We start from the raw sequence: 21,795 nt of genomic DNA, 5'->3' as shown, positions 1-21,795 counted from the left end.
TTACTAATAGGTTTGGGTTTGTTTATGCTTTTATTTGGGAAAGCAGACTGGCATACACGGACCTAGTCCGAGTAGTTAGTTCAGTCTTACACACACAGACACAAAGCGGGATAGGGTGGGAGTTAAGATAGGGATACATACATACCTGTCCATTCCATTTGCTGTCCACGGTCAGAGTTCATCAGTCCATCGCTGGCTTCGGTCGTCTGGATCCTGCCACCTTCCACGTAAACAAACATCTATCTATATCATTAAGTGTATGACTGTGTGTAAGTGGTATCTCAAGTCTCCAGAGTTGTTAATCCATTCCCCTGTCCTCCCTTCCTCTTCCCTTAGTTAAATAAACTGTTACTTGCTTTTATATTTGGTGTGTGTGTAGTTTTTGATATTCAGCTCTGATAGATGGGCTTAACGGGGGGACCCAGCAGGAGGTTACTGTGAGGCTTCCCAAAATCTTACGTTCAGATTGGCCTTTAGACATCAAAATCCTTACAACACCTTTATTCTAACCCTAAAGTTTTATTCTTTGCATTATTAAATGTCCATCAGTCCATCGATAGTTTAGCAGAAAGAAAAGTCCTATTCACTTTAAAAAAAAAAAAAAAACAACCCTCCCCCACAATGTTGGATATGTATTTTAATTCTATGCCTTAGTTGCCGCCCTAATACAAGCCATTCAAAGGGAACTTTTAAATACTGATTAGAGTAGCTATACAATTTCATACACATTCAATTGGTCATCCAAAAGTCTGCTTTTCTCAATTGTCACTCAGTGATGCATTTGCAGTGCCATGGTGTCAATAAGACTCCAGATCAGGCATTCTCAACCTCCCCCTCCAACATGCTTGTCGTAGGGCAGAGGTATAAAACCTTTGGGTGCCCTGCTAAAGAGCCAGCTTCCCCCTGCTTCCCTGTAGGGTGGCTGGGTGTATGGGCCAGGATCCTTAGCAGGGAGCCCAGCTGCAGGCCCTACTGAGGGCAGGCTCAGTGCGATCTGCTGAGCCTAGTGGAACCAGCTGGGTTGATGACTGGGAAGGCTTATAAACCCAGGGAAGAGCTCAGGAAGGAGGCGAGCCAGGCAGGAAGATAGGAGGGTTGAGGCTCTGTCTTTGCTGGCTGACACAAGCCTCAAAGGCCAGAGGACCCCGTGAGAGGTCGGAGCGAGGACAGGTGTTGGGGTAACTGGGACTGTACAGCCACTGTAAATAAAAGAACACGGATGGAGCACCTGCCAAAGACATCTGAGACCCTTTCTTTGGCCAGCCCAAGCACAGGATGCAGCGACAAGGGGAAGGAAACTTGTGCTACCCTGTGACAAGTGGGGGCTTGTCCGGGATTCTTCCTAGCCACCGATACCAGTGGCTGCTCGTATGGAGGAGACCCTGAAATGGCTGGTTACTACAGTGCAGGAGCTGCAGCAGACGGAAAGGCAGGCCCTGATGGCGTGGCAGGGTGACAAAAAACGGGCCCTCCAAGAGTTCATCAAGGAGCAGTCGGTGGCCCAACAGCAGATCCTCCAGCGGGTGGTGAGTCCGGCGAATGGGGACAGAACCAAGACAGCAGGGTGGGGGCTCTGTAAGATGGGCCCCATACACCTTTCTGGGGACATTTGAATGGGTGGCTATGGCAGCAGGCTCGGAGAGTTCGAGTTGGGCCTTGCCGCAAGCCCAGTACCTGGGAGGTGAAGCCCTTGTGCCGTTTATGGCTTTGGGAGAGACCCAAGCCAAAGACTATGCGACTGTGAAGGCTGCTATCTTGGACAGGGTTGGACTCTCAACCGAGAAGTACCGGCAGCAGTTTTGGACATCCTGCTGGATGGAGAGCCTAAGGCCCAGGGCATTTGCCCAGAAGTTGACTGACTGGGCCACTAGGTAGCTGAGGCCCACAGCCTAGACAGAAGAGATAATGATCCTGGATCAATTTCTCCAGGAGCTCCCGGACCCAGTACGCATTTGGGTCCGACGACATCAGCTGGCCTACGTAGTGGATGCAGTCTGGCTGACAGAAGAGTACATTGAAGTGGAGGCACCCAGAAGGGTTGTGAAGCCCATTAGGGGAGCAGGACCTGGACAGAGTCCACCCGAACCTGCACCCAAGAGCAGGGCGGACCCTGGCCCACCTGCAGCTGTGAATTGACCTGTTGGCAGAGCGGGTGCCCTGGCCATAAAAAACAGGACTGCCCTCAATGGAGTGTGGGCTGGTGGACTTTTGCGGGTGGACCAGGGAGTGGGAGGGACCAGGAAATCAGCCCTTAAACACAATTCCCGTGGGGAAGAAGCCCCGAAAGGGTTTGGTGGACTCCGCCTCCACCCGCTCACTGGTGCGTAAGGGTCGGCTGAAGACATGCTGGATGGTTCCGGGGATAAAGGTAGTCCTTCTGTGTGTCTATGGGGACACCCGGAGCTACCAGATAGCCCGAGTTCCCCTGGAGGTCCAGGGACGTTTCTGGTGGCAGCAGGTAGGGGTAGTGGAGAGGTTACCCTACCCAGTCCTGCTGGGAAGCGATTAGCGACTCCCTTCTTGCAAGACAGGAAGTCAGAAGGGAAATCCTGAGGAAGTGGGGGGGAGAACCTGATTAAGGAGAAGGGAGATGGGGGGCTGGTAGACCCCCAAAAGTAGCAAGAACTCCTAGACAGCAGTGGGAAGAAACCACCAAATGTTGGTTTTGTGGTAACGAAGGACCCCCTCCCCACCCGCCCGGGAAGGGGGGCCAAGAGTGCAGCCCTCGTGAGCCCAAGAAAGACAAGGCACTTGGGGCCTTGGAGCTGACCCTGGAGTCAAGGTACCTAAGCACCCAACCATGCTAGAGAGAGAGGGCCGGGGCGGGGAGGGCAAGGGAACACTCAGACTGTGGACTTTGTTGGGCTAAGGGCCGTGTGCGGGAGACCTGCCCCTACTGTAGAGACGGGGGGAGCACCTAAAGAACCCCAGGGAGGACCCGCAGGAACCCACAGCCATGGTAAATGAACCCCCTTTGAAGGGCCAATATGTCCGGCTGAGAAGAGGCCAGGGCTGGTTGAGCCTGGTGGCTCATTAAACGGGGGAGGTGTGTTGAAGGGCAGAGGTATAAAACCTTTGAGTGCTCTGCTAAAGAGCCAGCTTCCCCCTGCTTTCCTGGAGAGTGGCTGGGTGTATGGGCCAGGACCCTTAGCAGGGAGCCCAGCTGCAGGCCCTACTGAGGGCAGGCTCAGTGCCATCTGCTGAGCCTTGTGGAACCAGCTGGGTTGATGACTGGAAAGGCTTATAAACCCAGGGAAGAGCTCAGGAAGGTGGTGAGCCAGGCAGGAAGATAGGAGGGCTGAAGCTTTGTCTTTGCTGGCTGACACAAGCCTCAAAGGCCAGAGGACCCACTGAGGGGTTGGAGCGAGGACAGGTGTTGGGGGAATTGGGACTGTACAGCCACTGTAAATAAAAGAACACAGGTGTAGCACCTGCCAAAGACATCTGAGACCCTTTCTTTAGCTAGCCAAAGCCCCCAGCACAGCAACAAGGGGAAGGAAACTTGTGCCGCCCTGTGACAATGCGATAAAAACTCCATGGCCCAAATGTGGCACAACAACTGTTTTTCTGCATATAAAAGCCAGGGCCAGTGTTAAGAGGTAGCAAGCCGGACAATTGCCTGGAGCCCTACAGCACAGGGAGCAGCGCAAAGCTAAGTTGCTCAGGCTTCAGCTTCAGCCCCAGGTGGTAGGGCTCAGGGCCCTGCAATATTCCTTGCAGTCGTGCCTGGCAAAACTTTGGCATTCTGCCCAGGGCTCTAGTGAGTCTAATGGCTGCCATAGGTGGCTGACCCTCTGGAACCTGCTCACAGCTACTGGACCCCTGGTTGAGAACCACTGTTCCAGAGGACAAATACTCCTGCAGTTAATATTGAGAAGGTTAAATATTTTTACTAAGAGGCCACATCCAGCAAAGTTAGATTTCATTTTCTAGAAACCTCATTGGACAATGCCTGTGGAATGCCCAAATCTGCACCATACAGAATTTCTACAGCATGTTTCTAGTGACCTTATTTGTCACTACTGATTTAATAAAAAGGGTTACAACAATTCTAGATAAATCAAGTTGTTTACAGCTGCTCCTTCACTTTCCTAGCCCATATTACCACCTTTTGTAGGTCACTAGTGCACTTCCTTCTCCCTGCCCTTAGTTCTGCCTTATTTCTAACAGCAATGCTTCAGAGCAAAAGGAAGTCCCAGGGAAAGAGAAACAAAAGTTTGTCAGACCTTATGCAGTTACTTTTATTTAAGAACATATTTTAAAAGGCTGTATATGAATATCTCTGAAGGATGACATTTTCCCCAAATGCAGATGATATACATGTCAACCTGTAAACTGACAAGATTTTAAAATATTGAAGAGGCATCACCATTTCCAAGACTGCACTCCCTTGAACCTCAGCTACATAAACTCTTCTAAGGAAAGTTAGGTGGTATAGGGCTAAAGCTACAGGCAACAAGATTTAAATAGGAGGACTAGTCATAAAAACAGAACTCCAATCTTCAAACAGTGGCATTTAGTTAAATGAAGGACCTTGATAGTAAGTTGTGCACTAGGGAAAATATACAAAGTACAATATTTTGTTTTGTTTGAAATTCAGTGGTTTGTGCCAAAATACAGTACCAAAAATTAGCATTTTAAGACCAATTGTAATTCTAACACCCTTAAAAAAAAAAAAAGCTATGAATAAGACTTACAGCAGGGTAAGCCCTAATTCTTGCAGAGATTTCTGCATCTATGCAAAGTAAACATAGAAGTATTTGCACAAGGGTCTGAAATAGCATCTGCATATTATTTGAGAGAATTGTACTGCATACTGATATTTGTCCATTATTTCTTTGAAGGGACTTCAACTTTAAGTTTGTCATTCGTATTAAAAAAAAAAAAAAAAAAAGAAAAGGTAGTTTCAAGAATTACATACCCACCCCTGCTAATTTTTGTAATTGTACAACCACTTATTAAAATATTTCCCCCTCTTATTGCATCAGGACCCATATAAACACAGGGCAGGAGGGCCCTTGAGAACAAAGAATTTCTGCTATTTTTCTTTCTCCATACAGAAAGCTTCTTGGTTTTCCTTGGGTTACAGGTCAAAAGCTACCAGCAGTATCATCTGAGATACTTTAAACTATTTTAAAGTGGCCTTGTCTCTGAGTTTGTAAAAAACATTGTTTTGATGGAATGGGTCTGCCCTACTAAGTGCAAGCCTATTACTGAAAAGTCTCAAAATGTAGCAGATAACTGTTCATTTTAAATATTTTGCTATTAAATCTCACATTTAAAATACAACTCATTTCAGATTTGTTAAGCAAATTTTGCTTAGTTATCTAGTTAGGTGATAATACCCTCTTCACTGACTAAGGATAAAACAACATATATAAAAAGGAGTTCATTTGGCTATTCAGCATTTCAATTTATCCCTTCAAAAAGAGCACAATTAGACAAGTTTCTTTAAAACCTTCCTCCAACAGTTGAGACTGTAGGAGTCAACTTCTGTTCCTTGTGTTTATTAACCCGCCAGTAGTCAAAACAATTATCAAAAGCAAAAGGCTGCAATATTACTACATTTACATCCCAGTTCCTGTGCTACTTGTATGGTTTTTCTTTACCAGACTACACCTCACAATTATCACTCCATGTTCAATTCACAGAGTGGGGGCAAGCATCAGGAACCTGAAAACATGTAGACACCAACATGATAGGCACCAGGTAAAAATAGTTGGGATTCATTTTATTTTTAGGGAGAAAGTTAATAAAAAGAAGCTGTAGCAATTCTCTTAGTTGAGTACCAATGCATTTCATGGTAGGGATGTACTGGTTGAAGAACTTGAATGGGACCCTTCCAGAGCCTAATGTGCTTTTTTCATTTAATATAAAATTGGCTTTATAAAACCTTTTGGCTGCACGGCAGGAACTACAGTAATGATGGTATTATCAGGTGCCTGCCCCCTGGAGAAACATCAGAGGGACCACAGCAGCCTCTCTAGCTGATGACAAACTGAATCATAGGAATCTGTTAGGAAAATGCATTTTAAAGCAGACACCAGCGTAACAGCATGAAACAGCTAAAAAAATTCTTAATTTTTTTTGACCGCAGTAAGTCTACATTAAAAAGATGACAAATCCACAAATAGTTTAAGCAATAACACTGTGCTGTTATAAACAGCAGCACAAGAATCTTAAGTGAAGTGGACAAATAGACAGTATTCAAAACAGGAAAATTGCATTTAGAAAGGTGCTTTGAAGTGCTCAACTGAATCAGTTTAATAAATAAATTTAAGCTGAACATTATTTGAGCTGTCTGCATTAATACTGCTACACCTCATCTCACAGTACATACGATCTCCACCACAGGTTCAAGCTCATGATTACATTCCACTTTCAAGTTTTCAGGGTCTGCTAATAAAATTTAGCAAGAAAATGTGTGCATTTTATTGGCAGTAGCAGGTTTTCACAACTATCAACTCAGGTTTTCATCCCACATCCAGACAACAAACCAATGGGGCAGAGGTGGGTTGTGTGCGTCCATTATTTTTGAATTGCTAGTACCTTTAAAACATGATAGAGTCAGCACACAATAAATGGTCTAGCAACATTTAAATGGAACAGAATTAAAAAGGTAGATATTACATGGCTAAGACTAGGTTTCACTGTTTGTTGGGTAAGTCTATGCACGGTCATGAGTAGATTTTTGAAACAGTGAATAATGGAATGTGACAAGAACAATGAAGTTCAGTTGAAGTTAGTTTTTCGTAAATGCCTATTAGGAATTTCTACAGCACTGACTTGGAGGGGCCAGGACCCTCCAACAATCCCAGCTTGGATAGCTACACCCATTACCACTGCCAAATCAGGATCTACAGAGGTGTTGGGTTCCTTTCCAAAGAACTCTTGAATAACTCTGCGTATCCGGGGAATACGTGTGGAGCCTCCTACTAATACAATCTCATCCACTTCTGTCTTGGGTAGATGTCCTTCCTTCAACACCTGCTCAATGGGCACAAGGATCTTCTGAAAAAGGTCCTCATTCAACATCTCAAATAGTTTTCTTGAGATTTGTGTTTCAAAGACAACTTTCACAGTGTGGCTCTGTGTTTGTGAAAGGTCATCCCTTAAAAGGTTTATCATACCGTCTTCCATTTGTGAAGATTTGGCTGCAATTACATTATTTTTTTTTATCTGTTCTCTTTCTGAAACAGCTTTTAGGTCCTTCCTTTCTGGCATAGTAAGAGAGACTCTGACAGGAGAAGACTTGTGTAGAGTTAAATTTAACTTGACTGCTTCCACAGCCTGCCTAAGTCGATGTATTTCTTCCTTTCTGGAGGGCACCGAGCCATACATTCGATAGATTTGGTCATACAAGTACTGCAGCAATCGCTGATTAAAGTCCTGTCCTCCAAGTTTGTTGTTACCTAAGACATAAAAAATATATCAGGTCATACACAGTATTTCAGAAGGCACAAAGATGCCCTTTATGTCATGTGCAGGACATTCTCATGGGACTGGGAAAAAGAAACGTTCACAATTATAGTCCCAACAGTCAATGGCACAATCAGAAGTATAATCACTTGGGGATATTTTGTTTGTAATGTGATTCACAAAACAAGACAAGAATGTTCTCAGGTTCTGTTTCAATATGCATAAATGAAAAAGCAAGGGGTTGGGGATTTTAGAGGAAGTATCTTTTTTTAAAAAAAAAAAAAGGTCCATGAGAACACTAGGAAGGGGTTTGGTTTGAAGAATGTAAAATTTGAAATGGAAAATATTTGCAGCCTGCTGCAATACTATGCAAATCAATCTTTTCCATATTCCCAACTCACACTTCAAGTCTTAGTTACTGTCTACATCTCTGCCCATATTAGACATTTTCACTAATAGCAGCAAGATGAAACTCATGAAGGATTACTGCCTCAACTCCTGGAGCTGAACTTTGTTAAGGACTTATTGTATTTTAGAGCCTTCATATTAAAATCATATACTAAGGGACATTAATGTGCACCGATAAAGGCTACTTTTGAGCCATAAGGTATCTATTCTGTCAAGTTCTTCCTGTGGAAACGCTGATTCCCAGTAGGAGTTATTTCAGCTCTTGATCAGTGAGCTTCAAGCTCTGGTAACGGACCCATCCTATACTAGGCTTTATAGGTATGTGGTGGAATAGTGCACTCATCCCAATTTCCCTCCTAATGTGTTAGTTCCACCTTAACCATCCTTCCAACAGTTTTCAAATACCCATGCCTGCTCTTCATAAGATTGGCCTCTTGAGTTTTCCAATGGAATGGGCAATACCCATAAATATTCAGTCCATCTTTTTATTTCAACTGAAAAAAGGAGTTCATACTGTTCAACAGAACCATGTTGAAATGGCTGACTGCATTTATTACTCTTTTGCTTTCACTAGACAGCGCAGCAGATGTCAAAGCCCATTGAGTCGGGAATATCAACAATAGTACTCAGCCTCAGATCTGTCTGAATCCAGGTCATATGCAAGCAATTGTGTATTCACTACATAGGTTTACAAAGCATTGCTGCCAGAATTCTTTGCCAAGTGATGAATCAGTTTGGCATATTTGTGTTACAAAACCTGTTTCTGGGTTGACTGTGTGTGAGCTCTCCACCCCTTAATGTCTGAACTACAGCGTAGCACAAAAGGGGACTGTTCTAAGGCACCCTTCAATAATATGGCAAATCCCCTTGACTCAGACAGATGGAGGTAGTAGAACTGTTCCATGAAGGAGGAGTGCTGGGCAGAGACGGGCTCCATCTTACTAAGAGAGGGAAGAGCATCTTTGCGAGCAGGCTGGCTAACCTAGTGAGGAGGGCTTTAAACTAGGTTCACCGGGGGAAGGAGACCAAAGCCCTGAGGTAAGTGGGGAAGGGGGATACCGGGAGGAAACACAGGCAGGAACGTCTGTGAGGGGCGGGCTCCTGCCTCATACTGAGAGGGAGGGGCGATCAGCTGGTTATCTCAAGTGCTTATATACAAATGCACAAAGCCTTGGAAACAAGCAGGGTGAACTGGAGGTCCTGGTGATGTCAAGGAATTATGACATGACTGGAATAACAGACTTGGTGGGATAACTCACATGACTGGAGTACTGTCATGGATGGTTATAAACTGTTCAGGAAGGACAGGCAGGGCAGAAAAGGTGGTGGAGTAGCACTGTATGTAAGGGAGCAGTATGACTGCTCAGAGATCCGGTACGAAACTGCAGAAAAACCTGAGTGTCTATGGATTAAGTTTAGAAGTGTGAGCAACAAGAGTGACGTAGTGGTGGGAGTCTGCTATAGACCACCGGACCAGGGGGATGAGGCTTTCTTCCGGCAACTCGTGGAAGCTACTAGATCGCACGCCCTGGTTCTCATGGGTGACTTGAATTTTCCTGATATTTGCTGGGAGAATAATACAGCGGTGCATAGACAATCCAGGAAGATTTGGGAAAGCGTAGGGGACAATTTCCTGGTGCAAGTGCTAGACGAGCCAACTAGGGGGGGAGCTTTTCTTGACCTGCTGCTCACAAACAGGGAAGAATTAGTGGGGGAAGCAAAAGTGGACGGGAATCTGGGAGGCAGTGACCATGAGTTGGTTGAGTTCAGGATCCTGACGCAGGGAAGAAAGGTAAGCAGCAGGATACGGACCCTGGACTTCAGGAAAGCAGACTTCGACTCCCTCAGGGAGCGGATGGGTAGGATCCCTTGGGGGACTAACATGAAGGGGAAAGGAGTCCAGGAGAGCTGGCTGTATTTCAAGGAATCCCTGTTGAGGTTACAGGGACAAACCATCCCAATGAGTCGAAAGAATAGTAAATATGGCAGGCGACCGGCTTGGCTTAACGGTGAAATCCTAGCGGATCTTAAACATAAAAAAGAAGCTTACAAGAAGTGGAAGGTTGGACATATGACCAGGGAAGAGTATAAAAATATTGCTCGGGCATGTAGGAATGAAATCAGGAGGGCCAAATCGCACCTGGAGCTGCAGCTAGCAAGAGATGTCAAGAGTAACAAGAAGGGTTTCTTCAGGTATGTTGGCAACAAGAAGAAAGCCAAGGAAAGTCTGGGCCCCTTACTGAATGAGGGAGGCAACCTAGTGACAGAGGATGTGGAAAAAGCTAATGTACTCAATGCTCTTTTTGCCTCTGTCTTCACTAACAAGGACAGCTCCCAGACTGCTGCGCTGGGCATCACAACATGGGGAGCAGATGGCCAGCCCTCTGTGGAGAAAGAGGTGGTTAGGGACTATTTAGAAAAGCTGGACATGCACAAGTCCATGGGGCCGGACGAGATGCATCCAAGAGTGCTAAAGGAATTGGCGGATGTGATTGCAGAGCCATTGGCCATTATCTTTGAAAACTCGTGGCGAACGGGGGAAGTCCCAGATGACTGGAAAAAGGCTAATGTAGTACCAATCTTTAAAAAAGGCAAGAAGGAGGATCCTGGGAACTACAGGCCAGTCAGCCTCACCTCAGTCCCTGGAAAAATCATGGAGCAGGTCCTCAAGGAATCAATCCTGAAGCACTTACATGAGAGGAAAGTGATCAGGAACAGTCAGCATGGATTCACCAAGGGTAGATCATGCCTGACTAATCTAATAGCCTTCTATGATGAGATTACTGATTCTGTGGATGAAGGGAAAGCAGTGGATGTATTGTTTTTTGACTTTAGCAAAGCTTTTGACACGGTCTCACACAGTATTCTTGTCAGCAAGTTAAAGAAGTATGGGCTGGATGAATGCACTATAAGGTGGGTAGAAAGTTGGCTAGATTGTCGGGCTCAACGGGTAGTGATCAATGGCTCCATGTCTAGTTGGCAGCCGGTGTCAAGTGGAGTGCCCCAGGGGTCGGTTCTGGGGCCGGTTTTGTTCAATATCTTCATAAATGATCTGGAGGATGGTGTGGATTGCACTCTCAGCAAATTTGCGGATGATACTAAACTGGGAGGAGTGGTAGATACGCTGGAGGGCAGGGATAGGATTCAGAGGGACCTAGACAAATTGGAGGATTGGGCTAAAAGAAACCTGATGCGGTTCAATAAGGATAAGTGCAGGGTCCTGCACTTAGGACGGAAGAACCCAATGCACAGCTACAGACTAGGGACCGAATGGCTAGGCAGCAGTTCTGCGGAAAAGGACCTAGGGGTTACAGTGGACGAGAAGCTGGATATGAGTCAGCAGTGTGCCCTTGTTGCCAAGAAGGCCAATGGCATTTTGGGATGTATAAGTAGGGGCATAGCGAGCAGATCGAGGGACGTGATCGTTCCCCTCTATTTGACATTGGTGAGGCCTCATCTGGAGTACTGTGTCCAGTTTTGGGCCCCACACTACAAGAAGGACGTGGATAAATTGGAGAGAGTCCAGCGAAGGGCAACAAAAATGATTAGGGGTCTGGAACACATGACTGATGAGGAGAGGCTGAGGGAACTGGGATTGTTTAGTCTGCAGAAGAGAAGACTGAGGGGGGATTTGATAGCTGCTTTCAACTACCTGAGAGGTGGTTCCAGAGAGGATGGTTCTAGACTATTCTCAGTGGTAGAAGAGGACAGGACAAGGAGTAATGGTCTCAAGTTGCAGTGGGGGAGGTTTAGGTTGGATATTAGGAAAAGCTTTTTCACTAGGAGGGTGGTGAAACACTGGAATGCGTTACCTAGGGAGGTGGTAGAATCTCCTTCCTTGGAAGTTTTTAAGGTCAGGCTTGACAAAGCCTTGGCTGGGATGATTTGACTGGGGATTGGTCCTGCTTTGAGCAGGGGGTTGGACTAGATGACCTCCTGAGGTCCCTTCCAACCCTGATATTCTATGATTCTATGAATGCTTTGAAACGCCACTAGCTCCAGGCACAGTAATTGTAAACGCACAAATGCTCAGGTTACCTGTGCACAAATGTGACAATGACAGAAAACTAGACCACAGCTTCTTATGTTAAAATCAGCCAAAGAATGGAAGAATTTCTCTTAATTAAAATCAGTTGCAAACCTAATTTTAGAATTATGGAGAGTAGAAATAACATTCAGGGGACCAGTAAGCCACCTAAAGTTCTAAGGTATGTCAATCTCAGCACGTCAATTTAGCATCCCTTTACAGGTGATTTTTTTACATGTATCCACTGAAATTATATAGAACTAGTTTTTAATTTAAGAAAAACCAACATGTTCTATTGAAGTATAGGGTGACTTATCCTTACCTGCCATCGCTCGTGTCAGAAACATCCCTCCTTGTTTATTCAATAATGAGACGTCCAAAGTTCCTCCACCCAAATCCACTACCAGAACATTAAACACATCAACTTTATGGAGACCATAAGCCATAGCTGCAGCAGTAGGTTCATTAATTACCCGTAATATCTCCAACCCTGAAAAAGCAAAACAAGTTAACATTTTCTCCACACAACTGATAAGTGGAATCTATTGTACTACACAGAGTTATTAGTAACCCAGCCCAGTTGCCAGCAAAAAGCTGGCATTGTCCAACCATTGCCAATGAGTGGAAGGCAGGTTTGAAAGGCTGCAGCCAGGGAAGGAAGCACTGAGCTACACCTCCCCTCCTCACTGCAGCCCTGCAAACCTCCTGCAGGCAGGGTAGCAGTAGAGAAAGGGGCTGCAGTGCAAAAGTTGGGGCTTTCTATCTGGGGCCAAAGAGCTGCACAGGACCTCTTCTCTCTGCTCTCCAAGGCTCAGCATCTCCCAGCGTTTCTTCCCCTGGGTACAGTTCCCTGGAAGGACACAATCCAGAAAGGACAGGGAGAGATGCTGCGTAGTGCCAGCATCCTGGCTACAGCTCTCCCTCTCTGCTGCTGCCCTGCCCATCGCATCCTCTCCCAGGCCACAGCCCCTTACCTCCTGTCCACAGGCAGGTTTGCAGTGCTGCAGCCAGGAAAGGAACGTCAATGGGACGTGATTTGGTTAGTAGCAACATTTTGTTGGGAACCAAAGCTGTTATATCTGGGTTGCTATTAAGTGGAATCTACTGTATGTTTAAACAGAAATTCTATGAAAATATTCCATTAAATAGTGTCAATTTTTGTTCAGATTGAAGTAAAATATAAGATGTTTGGGAGAAGTTCACAGGGAATTCTACATCTGCCACAGCTTTCATTTTTTTGTTTTTAAGATTAAGAATGATATTCCAAGTTTAATTTACTTTTAGAGCAGTCTGTCAGAATGAAAACTGATTGAACAGTTACCTCAGTGTGCTTTCTCAGAGGAGGTGAGGTGAGGTGGGATGGTTTGTTATCTTGTTTTTATTTGAGTCTGATTTATTCCCATGAAGTTTCCTGTATAATTTTCTCTAATTGAAAATTTCCAAAAAACCTATTTCTTTTAGTGATACTTGGGCACATTGCTATCTGTACTTGCATTAGCCAACAGCACTTCAGATCATTTGAGAGTTCCCTGCTGTTCTTGGTGATTGCCACTGATTCTCTGTTGCTATTCTACATTTCACAAACAACTTAGTGTAGATGAGTAAACCTCAGGGTAATTCAAAGAGTAGAGGGGAAAATACCAGAAAGAAAGATGCATCACCTGCAAGGTTAGCTGCCTTAATAGTATAGTTCCGTTGCCTTTCATCAAACTCTGCTGGCACTGAAATGACAGCATTAGAAACTGGCATGCCAAGGTACTCCTCTGCCATCCTCTTTAATTTCAATAGCAGTTGAGAGCCAATATACTCAGGTGAGACATTATATGTTTCATTGGTTGTCACTGAAAATTCAGCTGCTCCATTGTTGCTGAAAATCTGGGGGGGGGAGAGAGAGAGACAGCAAACCCCACAAGTGTGAAACACAGCCCATCTTTCATTAAACAAAATGCTTTTGTGAAACTGTACCTGGATATGTAGAATACCTGCTTACTCCAGAATCTACTATGAGGGGTGGCTTTGCCAGCCTAAAACATTCTATCTGAACCAGTTTTCTTTACCTTCCATTATGAATGATATATGACATGAAGGCATTCAAGTTGCCAGAAAATGTGCCTACAGTACTTTGATCTATTTGGGCAAAATAGACGAGTGAGTCAAAATCCAGAAGCTGGGTCACACAATATCAGAATTAATAATCCTACACAACACCACATCTAAGGAATGAAAACAGTTCTTTTGAGGCAAACCCTAGGTCTACTCTACTGATAAAGCAGAAATTATACAGGACGTCTCAGGAGACACGCATGTATATAGGTACTTATCCAGTCCACATCAAAGCAGTTGCTGTACCACTGAAGATTTATTTTATGCAGACTCCCTGCCCCCACTATTAGCAGAGACAAGAGAATGATTTCCGATGCCTCACTTAGTACCCATTGTTAAGTATTTTATTGTGCTAGCTTCACCATTATTGAAAGACAGGTTTGTAGAACTGCTACTTTCAGGTCCATTTATAATTATAAATGAACTGCATAAAAAAAGACAAACAATGAAAAGGAGTACTTGTGGCACCTTAGAGACTAACAAATGTATTTGAGCATAAGCTTTCGTGAGCTACAGCTCACTTGATCAGATGCATTCAGTGGAAAATTATAGTGGGGAGATTTATATACACAGAGAACATGAAACAATGGGTGTTACCATACACACTGTAACCAGAGTGATCACTTAAATTGGTTAGTCTCTAAGGTGCCACAAGTACTCCTTTTCTTTTTGCGAATACAGACTAACATGGCTGCTATTACCAGCAGGAGAGCTGGGGGGCAGGGACGGGACCTTTTGTAGTGATAATCAAGGTGGGCCATTTCCAGCAGTTGACAAGAATGTCTGAGGAACAGTGGGGGAATAAACAGTGGGGGAATAAACATGGGGAAATAGTTTTACTTTGTGTAATGACCCATCCACTCCCAGTCTTTATTCAAACCTAAGTTAATTGTATCCAGTTTGCAAATTAATTCCAGTTCAGCATTCTCTCCTTGGAGTCCGTTTTTGAAGTTTTTGTGTGGAAGAATTGCAACTTTTAGGTCTGTAATCGAGTGACCAAAGAGATGGGAGTGTTCTCCAACTGGTTTTTGAATGTTATAATTCTTGACGTCTGATTTGTGTCCATTTATTCTTTTACGTAGAGACTGTCCAGTTTGACCAATGTACATGGGAGGGGCATTGCTGGTACATATCACATTGGTAGATGTGCAGGTGAACGAGCCTCTGATAGTGTGGCTGATGTGATTAGGCCCTATGATGGTGTCCCCTGAATAGATATGTGGACATAGCTGGCAACGGGCTCTGTTGCAAGGCTAGGTTCCTGGGTTAGTGGTTCTGTTGTGTGGTGTGTGGTTGCTGGTAAGTATTTGCTTCAGGTTGGGGGGCTGTCTGTAAGCAAGGACTGGCCTGTCTCCCAAGATCTGTGAGAGTGATGGGTCGTCCTTCAGGATAGGTTATAGATCTTTGATGATGCGTTGGAGAGGTTTTAGTTGGGAGCTGAAGGTGATGGCTAGTGGCGTTCTGTTATTTTCTTTGTTGGGCCTGTGCTGTAATAGGTGACTTCTGGGAACTCTTCTGGCTCTATCAATCTGTTTCTTCACTTCAGCAGGTGTAAGAATGCTTGAGGGTAGTTGGGAAATTGTAAGTGTAAAAGACTAGCTATCCATAATCATGAAAAAAATACATTGAGAACTATGAAAGCTGTGTATTACATAATGTTTACAATTCAATTGATGTTTACTGAAAAACACTATTTTGGTTTACATCTTATACATTATCAGCAGATAAGGTCCTACTCTGTGCGTTGTGACAAAACAAGGCTAATACTCAAGTAACTACAGGAGGGGGGAAAGGATTAGTACCGTAGAAACTCTCTACCTGTAGTGCATTTCTTGTTGTATAAACTAGAATTAATAAAAATAAATGTATTCAATAGAGAGGGAGGCTCCATTTCAGAGAGAAGATTCTTGCATGTTTCAGTACCCTCCTGCTCAGAACAGAAGAGGGTCATGTATGTACTGTATCCACAAACCATCACATCTAGTAAATTCAAATTTGGCGTTTGCCAACATAGCAACTCCCATTGCCAAATACTCTTCTCTCAGATTTTTCCTTCTGCTGTGAAACCAGTTGTTTTGCTCAAGTTCCATCCCACTTCTCTCTGCCTCAAACTCATATGCCTCAAAACAGTCCAGTATCATAGGTATAAAAATAACATAGGTATAATAGACAAATGCAAAGTTAATCAAGAACAAATACTTGTACAATATATGTTATTATTTTATCTTTATTTTAAATTTTTGCAATTTCTATGTTTGGATCCCACCAGCACAAAGACCATATTTTGTTCCTGAAATGCTACATTCAGGGTTCTGCATCCTGATGATCAACCTGCCAGACAAAGGCAATTGGATCTGCTCCCTCTGAACACCATATATATAAAACTGTAGTTTGGATAGAATTGGTAAAGATTGCTATCTGTTTACCTTAAATGGATATCTGCTACTTTCATTTTTCAGCTCTTCTGGAGTGAAGATTTTCCCTATGAATCTTTTGGCATCATATACCGTGTTCTGTGGATTAGAATCTGCTAGTTCTAGGCCATCATATCCCACGTACACATCTGTGTCTGTGAATGACACTATGCTTGGTATGCTGTTATGCCCACTTTCATCTGAAATAACTTTCACCTGCCCTGTGCCAGGAAGGAACACGCCAACAGAGCAGTAAGTGGTGCCAAGGTCAATCCCAATCACTTTTGGTGTAGGCATAGGTAGATACTGTTGTGCCAAGTAGCCAGCCAACAAAAGGGCCAAGACAGCTGAACCTGTGAGAGCGATAAAAAGACAGTATCAGAGCATCCATCCAAACAAATCTGGAAGTTCTTCATAGCTATAATACTAGTTGTGACAGTGGTAAATTGAGTGCCAGCTCTGGCCAAGACCATAAGAACTGACAAACTCGTAGCTGGAAGCCAAACCAGCTCACCTGTATGTTAGTTTTGTTCAAAACAGGTATTAGTATTATAATATATTTAGTGTTTAGACTATGAAATGCTTGTAAATTGCTGCATGTATTAATCTCACTTGTAGTATCTGTATTCCATTCTATAGGGAAATACACAAGTTTTACTTTATAACCTTGAAAATGTTTGCTCTGAATTTGTGAACCCAGGCACGGGAATTGTGTGTCTCTTCCCCCCGCTGTACATTAAGAAAACCTATCAAGATTAAACAGGCCATTAAGAAACATCACAATACAAAGGACTGGTGAATGGCCCTATCCCACCTCGGAAATGCTACATGCAAGGGAGCTTCTCAAATGGACTGCAGGGCCAAATGTAAAAGATAAAATAAGGTTACAAGAAAATTTTTCATTTCTTTTCTGTTTGAACTCTCACTGGGTCAGAGACACTTAACTAAAGCAGAGACCTCCAGGGCCCTGAAACTGAATTGACAGATTACTATCCCTGTCATCTTTAGCAACCATATATGGTATGCTTGCTTGCTTGGTAGCACCTGTAAATAACTTTCTTATTTCTTTTTCCTAGGTAATAAGCCTTTAGATAGTTTATTATGGGACTGGCTACAGGTGTTGTCTTTAGTGTAAGATCAAAGGGTAGATAATGAGGGGTAGCTGACCGGTCTCTTGGGACTGGAAGCAACCTGAATATTTGGTGATTTTTATGTAAGTGACCATTTATCACTAAATCCAGCTTGCGTGGATGGCAAAATAGACTGGAGAGCCCAAGGGGATGGTCTGACACTCCACAGTAAGACTAGTACAGTGGCCCAGGAATTCATATTTGTTACTGAGTTGATGAAATCTAATTATAGAACATGCCACCAGTTTGGGGTGTCTGCCCTGTTTTTGACAGTCTGCCCTGAAGTAACACTCACGGCCATGAATCACGCAGCCAGCATGATATTACTCTGTTGTGTATAAATCCCTCCACTGATTCCACTCAGTATATATCTTAGTATATATTTACTCTGATGTAAAATTAGAGTGTTGTGAAACTGCTTTGTGCTTAGTCTCATTTCCTCAGAAGTCAGCAGCAAGCTTGCATCTGGCAATTCAGGCAAATTACTAGCCACTGATGTGTAACAGACAAGGACATAAGATTTGTGAAAGTTTAAAGAAAGGAATGGTAAATCAAAAAAACAAAATAATGTTGCAAAGTGATTTACAAATAATAAGATACATGATAAGAGAAGAGACCCAATATGCGAGCTGGGTAGGGTCAAGGCCTGGTCTCAAATGCAAGAACAAGAAATGTATGTTGTATAAATTGCACAAAGTGGAATCAGTGGAGGGATTTAAAGAGAGGAGCAATAAGGTAGGATCAATGGGCAAAGATGGTGTTAACATGTGTTTCTGACAGATAGGAAAGGAATTGTGTGTTTGTTTATTTTTCCAGTTATGCTTCTTTTCTATGTTTGAATGATTTTGGTGTGATGTTCTGTATAAGACCTGTACCAAATGGATATGTCACAAACAGAAATGATTCAGGCGTAAGTATCCGGAAAAGCCAATTTGAGAAGATAAGCTTCATGCCTAGACTTGAAAATATTGACAGTTTATGGCAGATATGTTCAAATTCAGTGTCCCACATCTCTGACATGTCACAGGCAAAAGCACAAGACAAAACAGTCTTTGAGAACCTTTTGAAGTTGAAGCCATACTGCTGTAACCAAATGTAGGTCATGACCAGGAATACATACAAATCCCTGTGAATTGACTGGCCAGAGTTACATGAAGATTTACATATGAAAATAAAGCTCAGCGCTAGTACCAGATCAGAAATAAGGAAGAGCTTTTAGCAAAATAAATAAAATACAATTAGAACAACAGACTTTTGTACCAGTCAGCACTCTGACGGCAGGATTGGGCAAGAATTAAGACTACGGACATGTCTACACAGAACTGTTTCTGACTTACCCACTTGGGTTAAACTAAACAGGAACAAGCCATCCTTTTTCCAAAATGAGAGTCCACACATGAAGGCAATCAGAAACAGCTACTGTGCTTTAAATTTACACCCTAGCTAAGGGGTGGGCAAACTTTTTGGCCCAAGGGCCACATCGGAGTTGCGAAACAGCATGGAGGGCCGTGTAAGGAAGGCTGTCCCTCCCCAAACAGCCTGGCCCCCGCCCCCTATCCACCCCCTCAGAATCCCCGATCCATCCAACCCCCCCGCTCCTTGTCCCCTGACCCTTGGGGATCCCACCCCCTATCCAACCCCCCCTGTTCCTTGTCTCCTGACCGCCCCCTCCCAGGACTCCCCGCCCCCATCCAACCCTCCCTGTCTCCTGACCGCCCCCAAACCTGCACCCCATCCAACTGCTCCCTGTCCCCTGACTGTCCCCCAGGACCTCCTGCCCCTTATCCAACTCTCCCTTCCCCCTGTTCCCTTACCATACCGCTCAGAGCGGCAGGACAGGCTTATTGGAAAGCCTGGGAGGGCACAAGCCGTGCTGCCCAGCAATAGCGGTGGGCCAGAGCAGTGCCTGCTCAGCAGCGCAGCTGCAGGGGAGGGGGGACAACAGGGGAGGGGCCGGGGACTAGCCTCCCCATCCGGGAGCTCAAAGGCCAGGCCGGATGTGGCCCACGGGCTGTATTTGCCCACCTCTGCCCTAGCTTAATCCATGTGAACTGTCAAAGGCAGACAAACCCTGAGTGTTACTATTAACCCCATAACGTGCCATCTTCAGGATCTATTGACCATTAAGGCACTAAGACTGGGCCCTCCACATGGATCCCCAGGAAGGAGATCAGCAACAAACCTGTGACAGATGGAAAAGGTTATCATAAGAACGGCCGTACTGGGTCAGAACAAAGGTCCATCTAGCCCAGTATCTTGTCTTCCGACAGTGGCCAATGCTAGGTGCCCCAGAGGGAATGAACAGAACAGGTAATCATCAACCACTCCTGGCTTCTGGCAAACAGAGGCCAGGGACAGCATCCCTGCCCATAGCCATTGATGAACCTATCCTCCATTAATTTACTTAGTTCTTTTTTTAACCCTGTTATAGTCTTGGCCTTCACAACATCCTCTGGCAAGGAGTTCCACAGGTTGACTGTACGTTGTGTGAAAAAATACTTCCTTTTGTTTGTTTTACACCTGCTGTCTACCAATTTCCTTTGGTGGCCTCTAGTTCGTGTGTTATGAGAAGTAGTAAATAATATTTCCTTATTTACTTTCTCCACACCAGTCAGTGTTTTATAGACCTCTATCATATCTCCCCCTTATGTCGTCTCTCTTCCAACCTGAAAAGTCCCAGTCATATTAATCTCTCCTCCTATGACAGCTGTTCCATGCACCTAATCATTTTTGTTGCCCTTTTCTGAACCTTTTCCAATTTATCTTTTTCGAGATGGGGGACATCCCTATTTACCGCTCTCCATCACCTCTGCTGCTCCTTTGTGCACGTTACTACATAGGGCCCGCTGCTGCCCTATAAGCTCCCCCCCGCCCCACCCCTGGCCGCAGGCGAGGGGCTGGCAGAGCAGCTCAGCCTCCAGCCTCCCTGCCGCGAAGGCCCCCCGAGGCCGCCCACTGGGGCCAAGGGGGAGCCGAGAGCGGGGACCCGCAGCGAACCTCCCCCGGGGGCACAGCGGCCCATCCCCGAGCCCGGGGGCCCGGACTCTTCCCCCCGCCCCCGAGACCGACGGGGCCGCCCCCGCCTCCGCCCAGGGCTGGCACAGACCCCCCGGCCCCGGCCCCGCTCACTCACCCAGCATCGTCATCTCGCCGGCCATTGCCCCAGCGCTCGGGCCCGCCCGCTCCAAGCTGCCGCTTCTCCGCCCGGCTTCCGCACCCGGGGCCGTTTGCTGACGCTCCCTCTCTGCCAGGGAGAGGTTTGGAAACCCCCGCTCCGCCCGCGCGGCCCCCTGGGAGGTGGAGTCCGCTCGCCGCCCCCTGCCCAGCGCCGCTGCAGGGCCGCAGACTCCATAGAAACGACAACTCCCAGCAGCCGTCGCGAGAGCGACGGTGCGCCCCGCCTTAAACGTCATCAAAAAAACATCCTCCGCGTCCTAGTGCGCATGCGCGCAATGAGAGGGCGCTGTTCCGGCACGTGGCTCGCAGTGTCTGCTGGGGCGGGTAGTCTCATTCATTCTATCCGGGCACTGCGAGCAATTCTCTCTTGTGGCCACCCGCGCTGCGAGGCATGGGTCAGGCCCCAACGTCATCAGATTGGTTATAAAACGGGGGGAGGGCGGGTAATAAAATGGTGGGTTTTTTTGGTTTATTGCTTGCCTGGTTTTCAAACATTGTTGGGCACAATAACCAAAACCCAGAAGGATGCTCCAGGTAAAACCTGAACAGGTGGCAACCCTACGTGGAGATCACGTTTTCCAGTTTGTGTCCCCACCATGAGGGCTAAACGTTTAGGAAAGCTGAGAATAGAAATTCATATACTTCTGTGTTTCCAGGACCTAGGGCATGAAGAAAAAACACCAAATATGGCTAATCTGTGATAAATATTACAAGTTGCCAGGGAGCAGACTGAGCCTCTTCAAGCACCATTTCCAGAGTCTTAATTCCCCTCTTGCCGCCCACACTATTGCCAACTTCCAAGGATTCATAAATCAGGCCTCAAAAAAAATCACAAAATTGGCTTAAAACTATTGAAATGAAACCAGAGTTTTGTTGTTTTTTAAATAAAATTTGTGAGCTTTTTATTTGCCTTTATGTTTCTGAGCTTTTAGGGTTCACTCAGGTCATGGCAGCCAAACATCTCATGGCAACCAGAATGGCCAGAAATTTACTTTTTCAGAATGAAAGCAAAGATTCTCACCATCACTTGACTTCACTAGCTGGGGCTTTAAGATAACCAAATACTGCAAGACTTGTGATCAAAAGCACAAGAGTTAGCAAGTCTTCCCGCACTTCT

The 21,795-nt window shown here is 45.1% G+C and overlaps 1 protein-coding gene across 1 annotated transcript; it reads right to left on the bottom strand.

The window, feature by feature from the left end:
• Window positions 1–4,216: 4,216 nt before the first annotated feature.
• HSPA13 (heat shock protein family A (Hsp70) member 13) lies at window positions 4,217–20,985 on the bottom strand. The gene is made up of 5 exons (XM_037905895.2): window positions 20,635–20,985; window positions 16,384–16,724; window positions 13,516–13,729; window positions 12,177–12,344; window positions 4,217–7,412 (listed from the first exon to the last, which is right to left on the bottom strand). Exons 1-5 carry the CDS (start codon window positions 20,912–20,914, stop codon window positions 6,733–6,735), a joined length of 1,683 nt encoding a protein of 560 aa, XP_037761823.2. The 5' UTR covers window positions 20,915–20,985; the 3' UTR covers window positions 4,217–6,732.
• Window positions 20,986–21,795: the final 810 nt, after the last annotated feature.

Source organism: Chelonia mydas, chromosome 1, assembly GCF_015237465.2.
Source record: "Chelonia mydas isolate rCheMyd1 chromosome 1, rCheMyd1.pri.v2, whole genome shotgun sequence".
NCBI classification, from domain to species: Eukaryota; Metazoa; Chordata; order Testudines; family Cheloniidae; genus Chelonia; species Chelonia mydas.
The sequence above is the reverse complement of the archived record's forward strand: the minus strand, read 5'-3'. Positions and strand labels throughout refer to the sequence as shown.

Excerpts from the sequence above, each read along its gene's own strand:
- HSPA13 (XM_037905895.2), bottom strand. The coding sequence starts at position 20,914 with ATGACGTTTAAGGCGGGGCGCACCGTCGCTCTCGCGACGGCTGCTGGG. Across the intron at positions 13,730-16,383 it reads GTAGCAGATATCCATTTAAG|ATTTTCAGCAACAATGGAGC; the intron begins GTAAACAGATAG and ends TCCCCCCCCCAG. Across the intron at positions 7,413-12,176 it reads TCTGACACGAGCGATGGCAG|GTAACAACAAACTTGGAGGA; the intron begins GTAAGGATAAGT and ends TTTATGTCTTAG.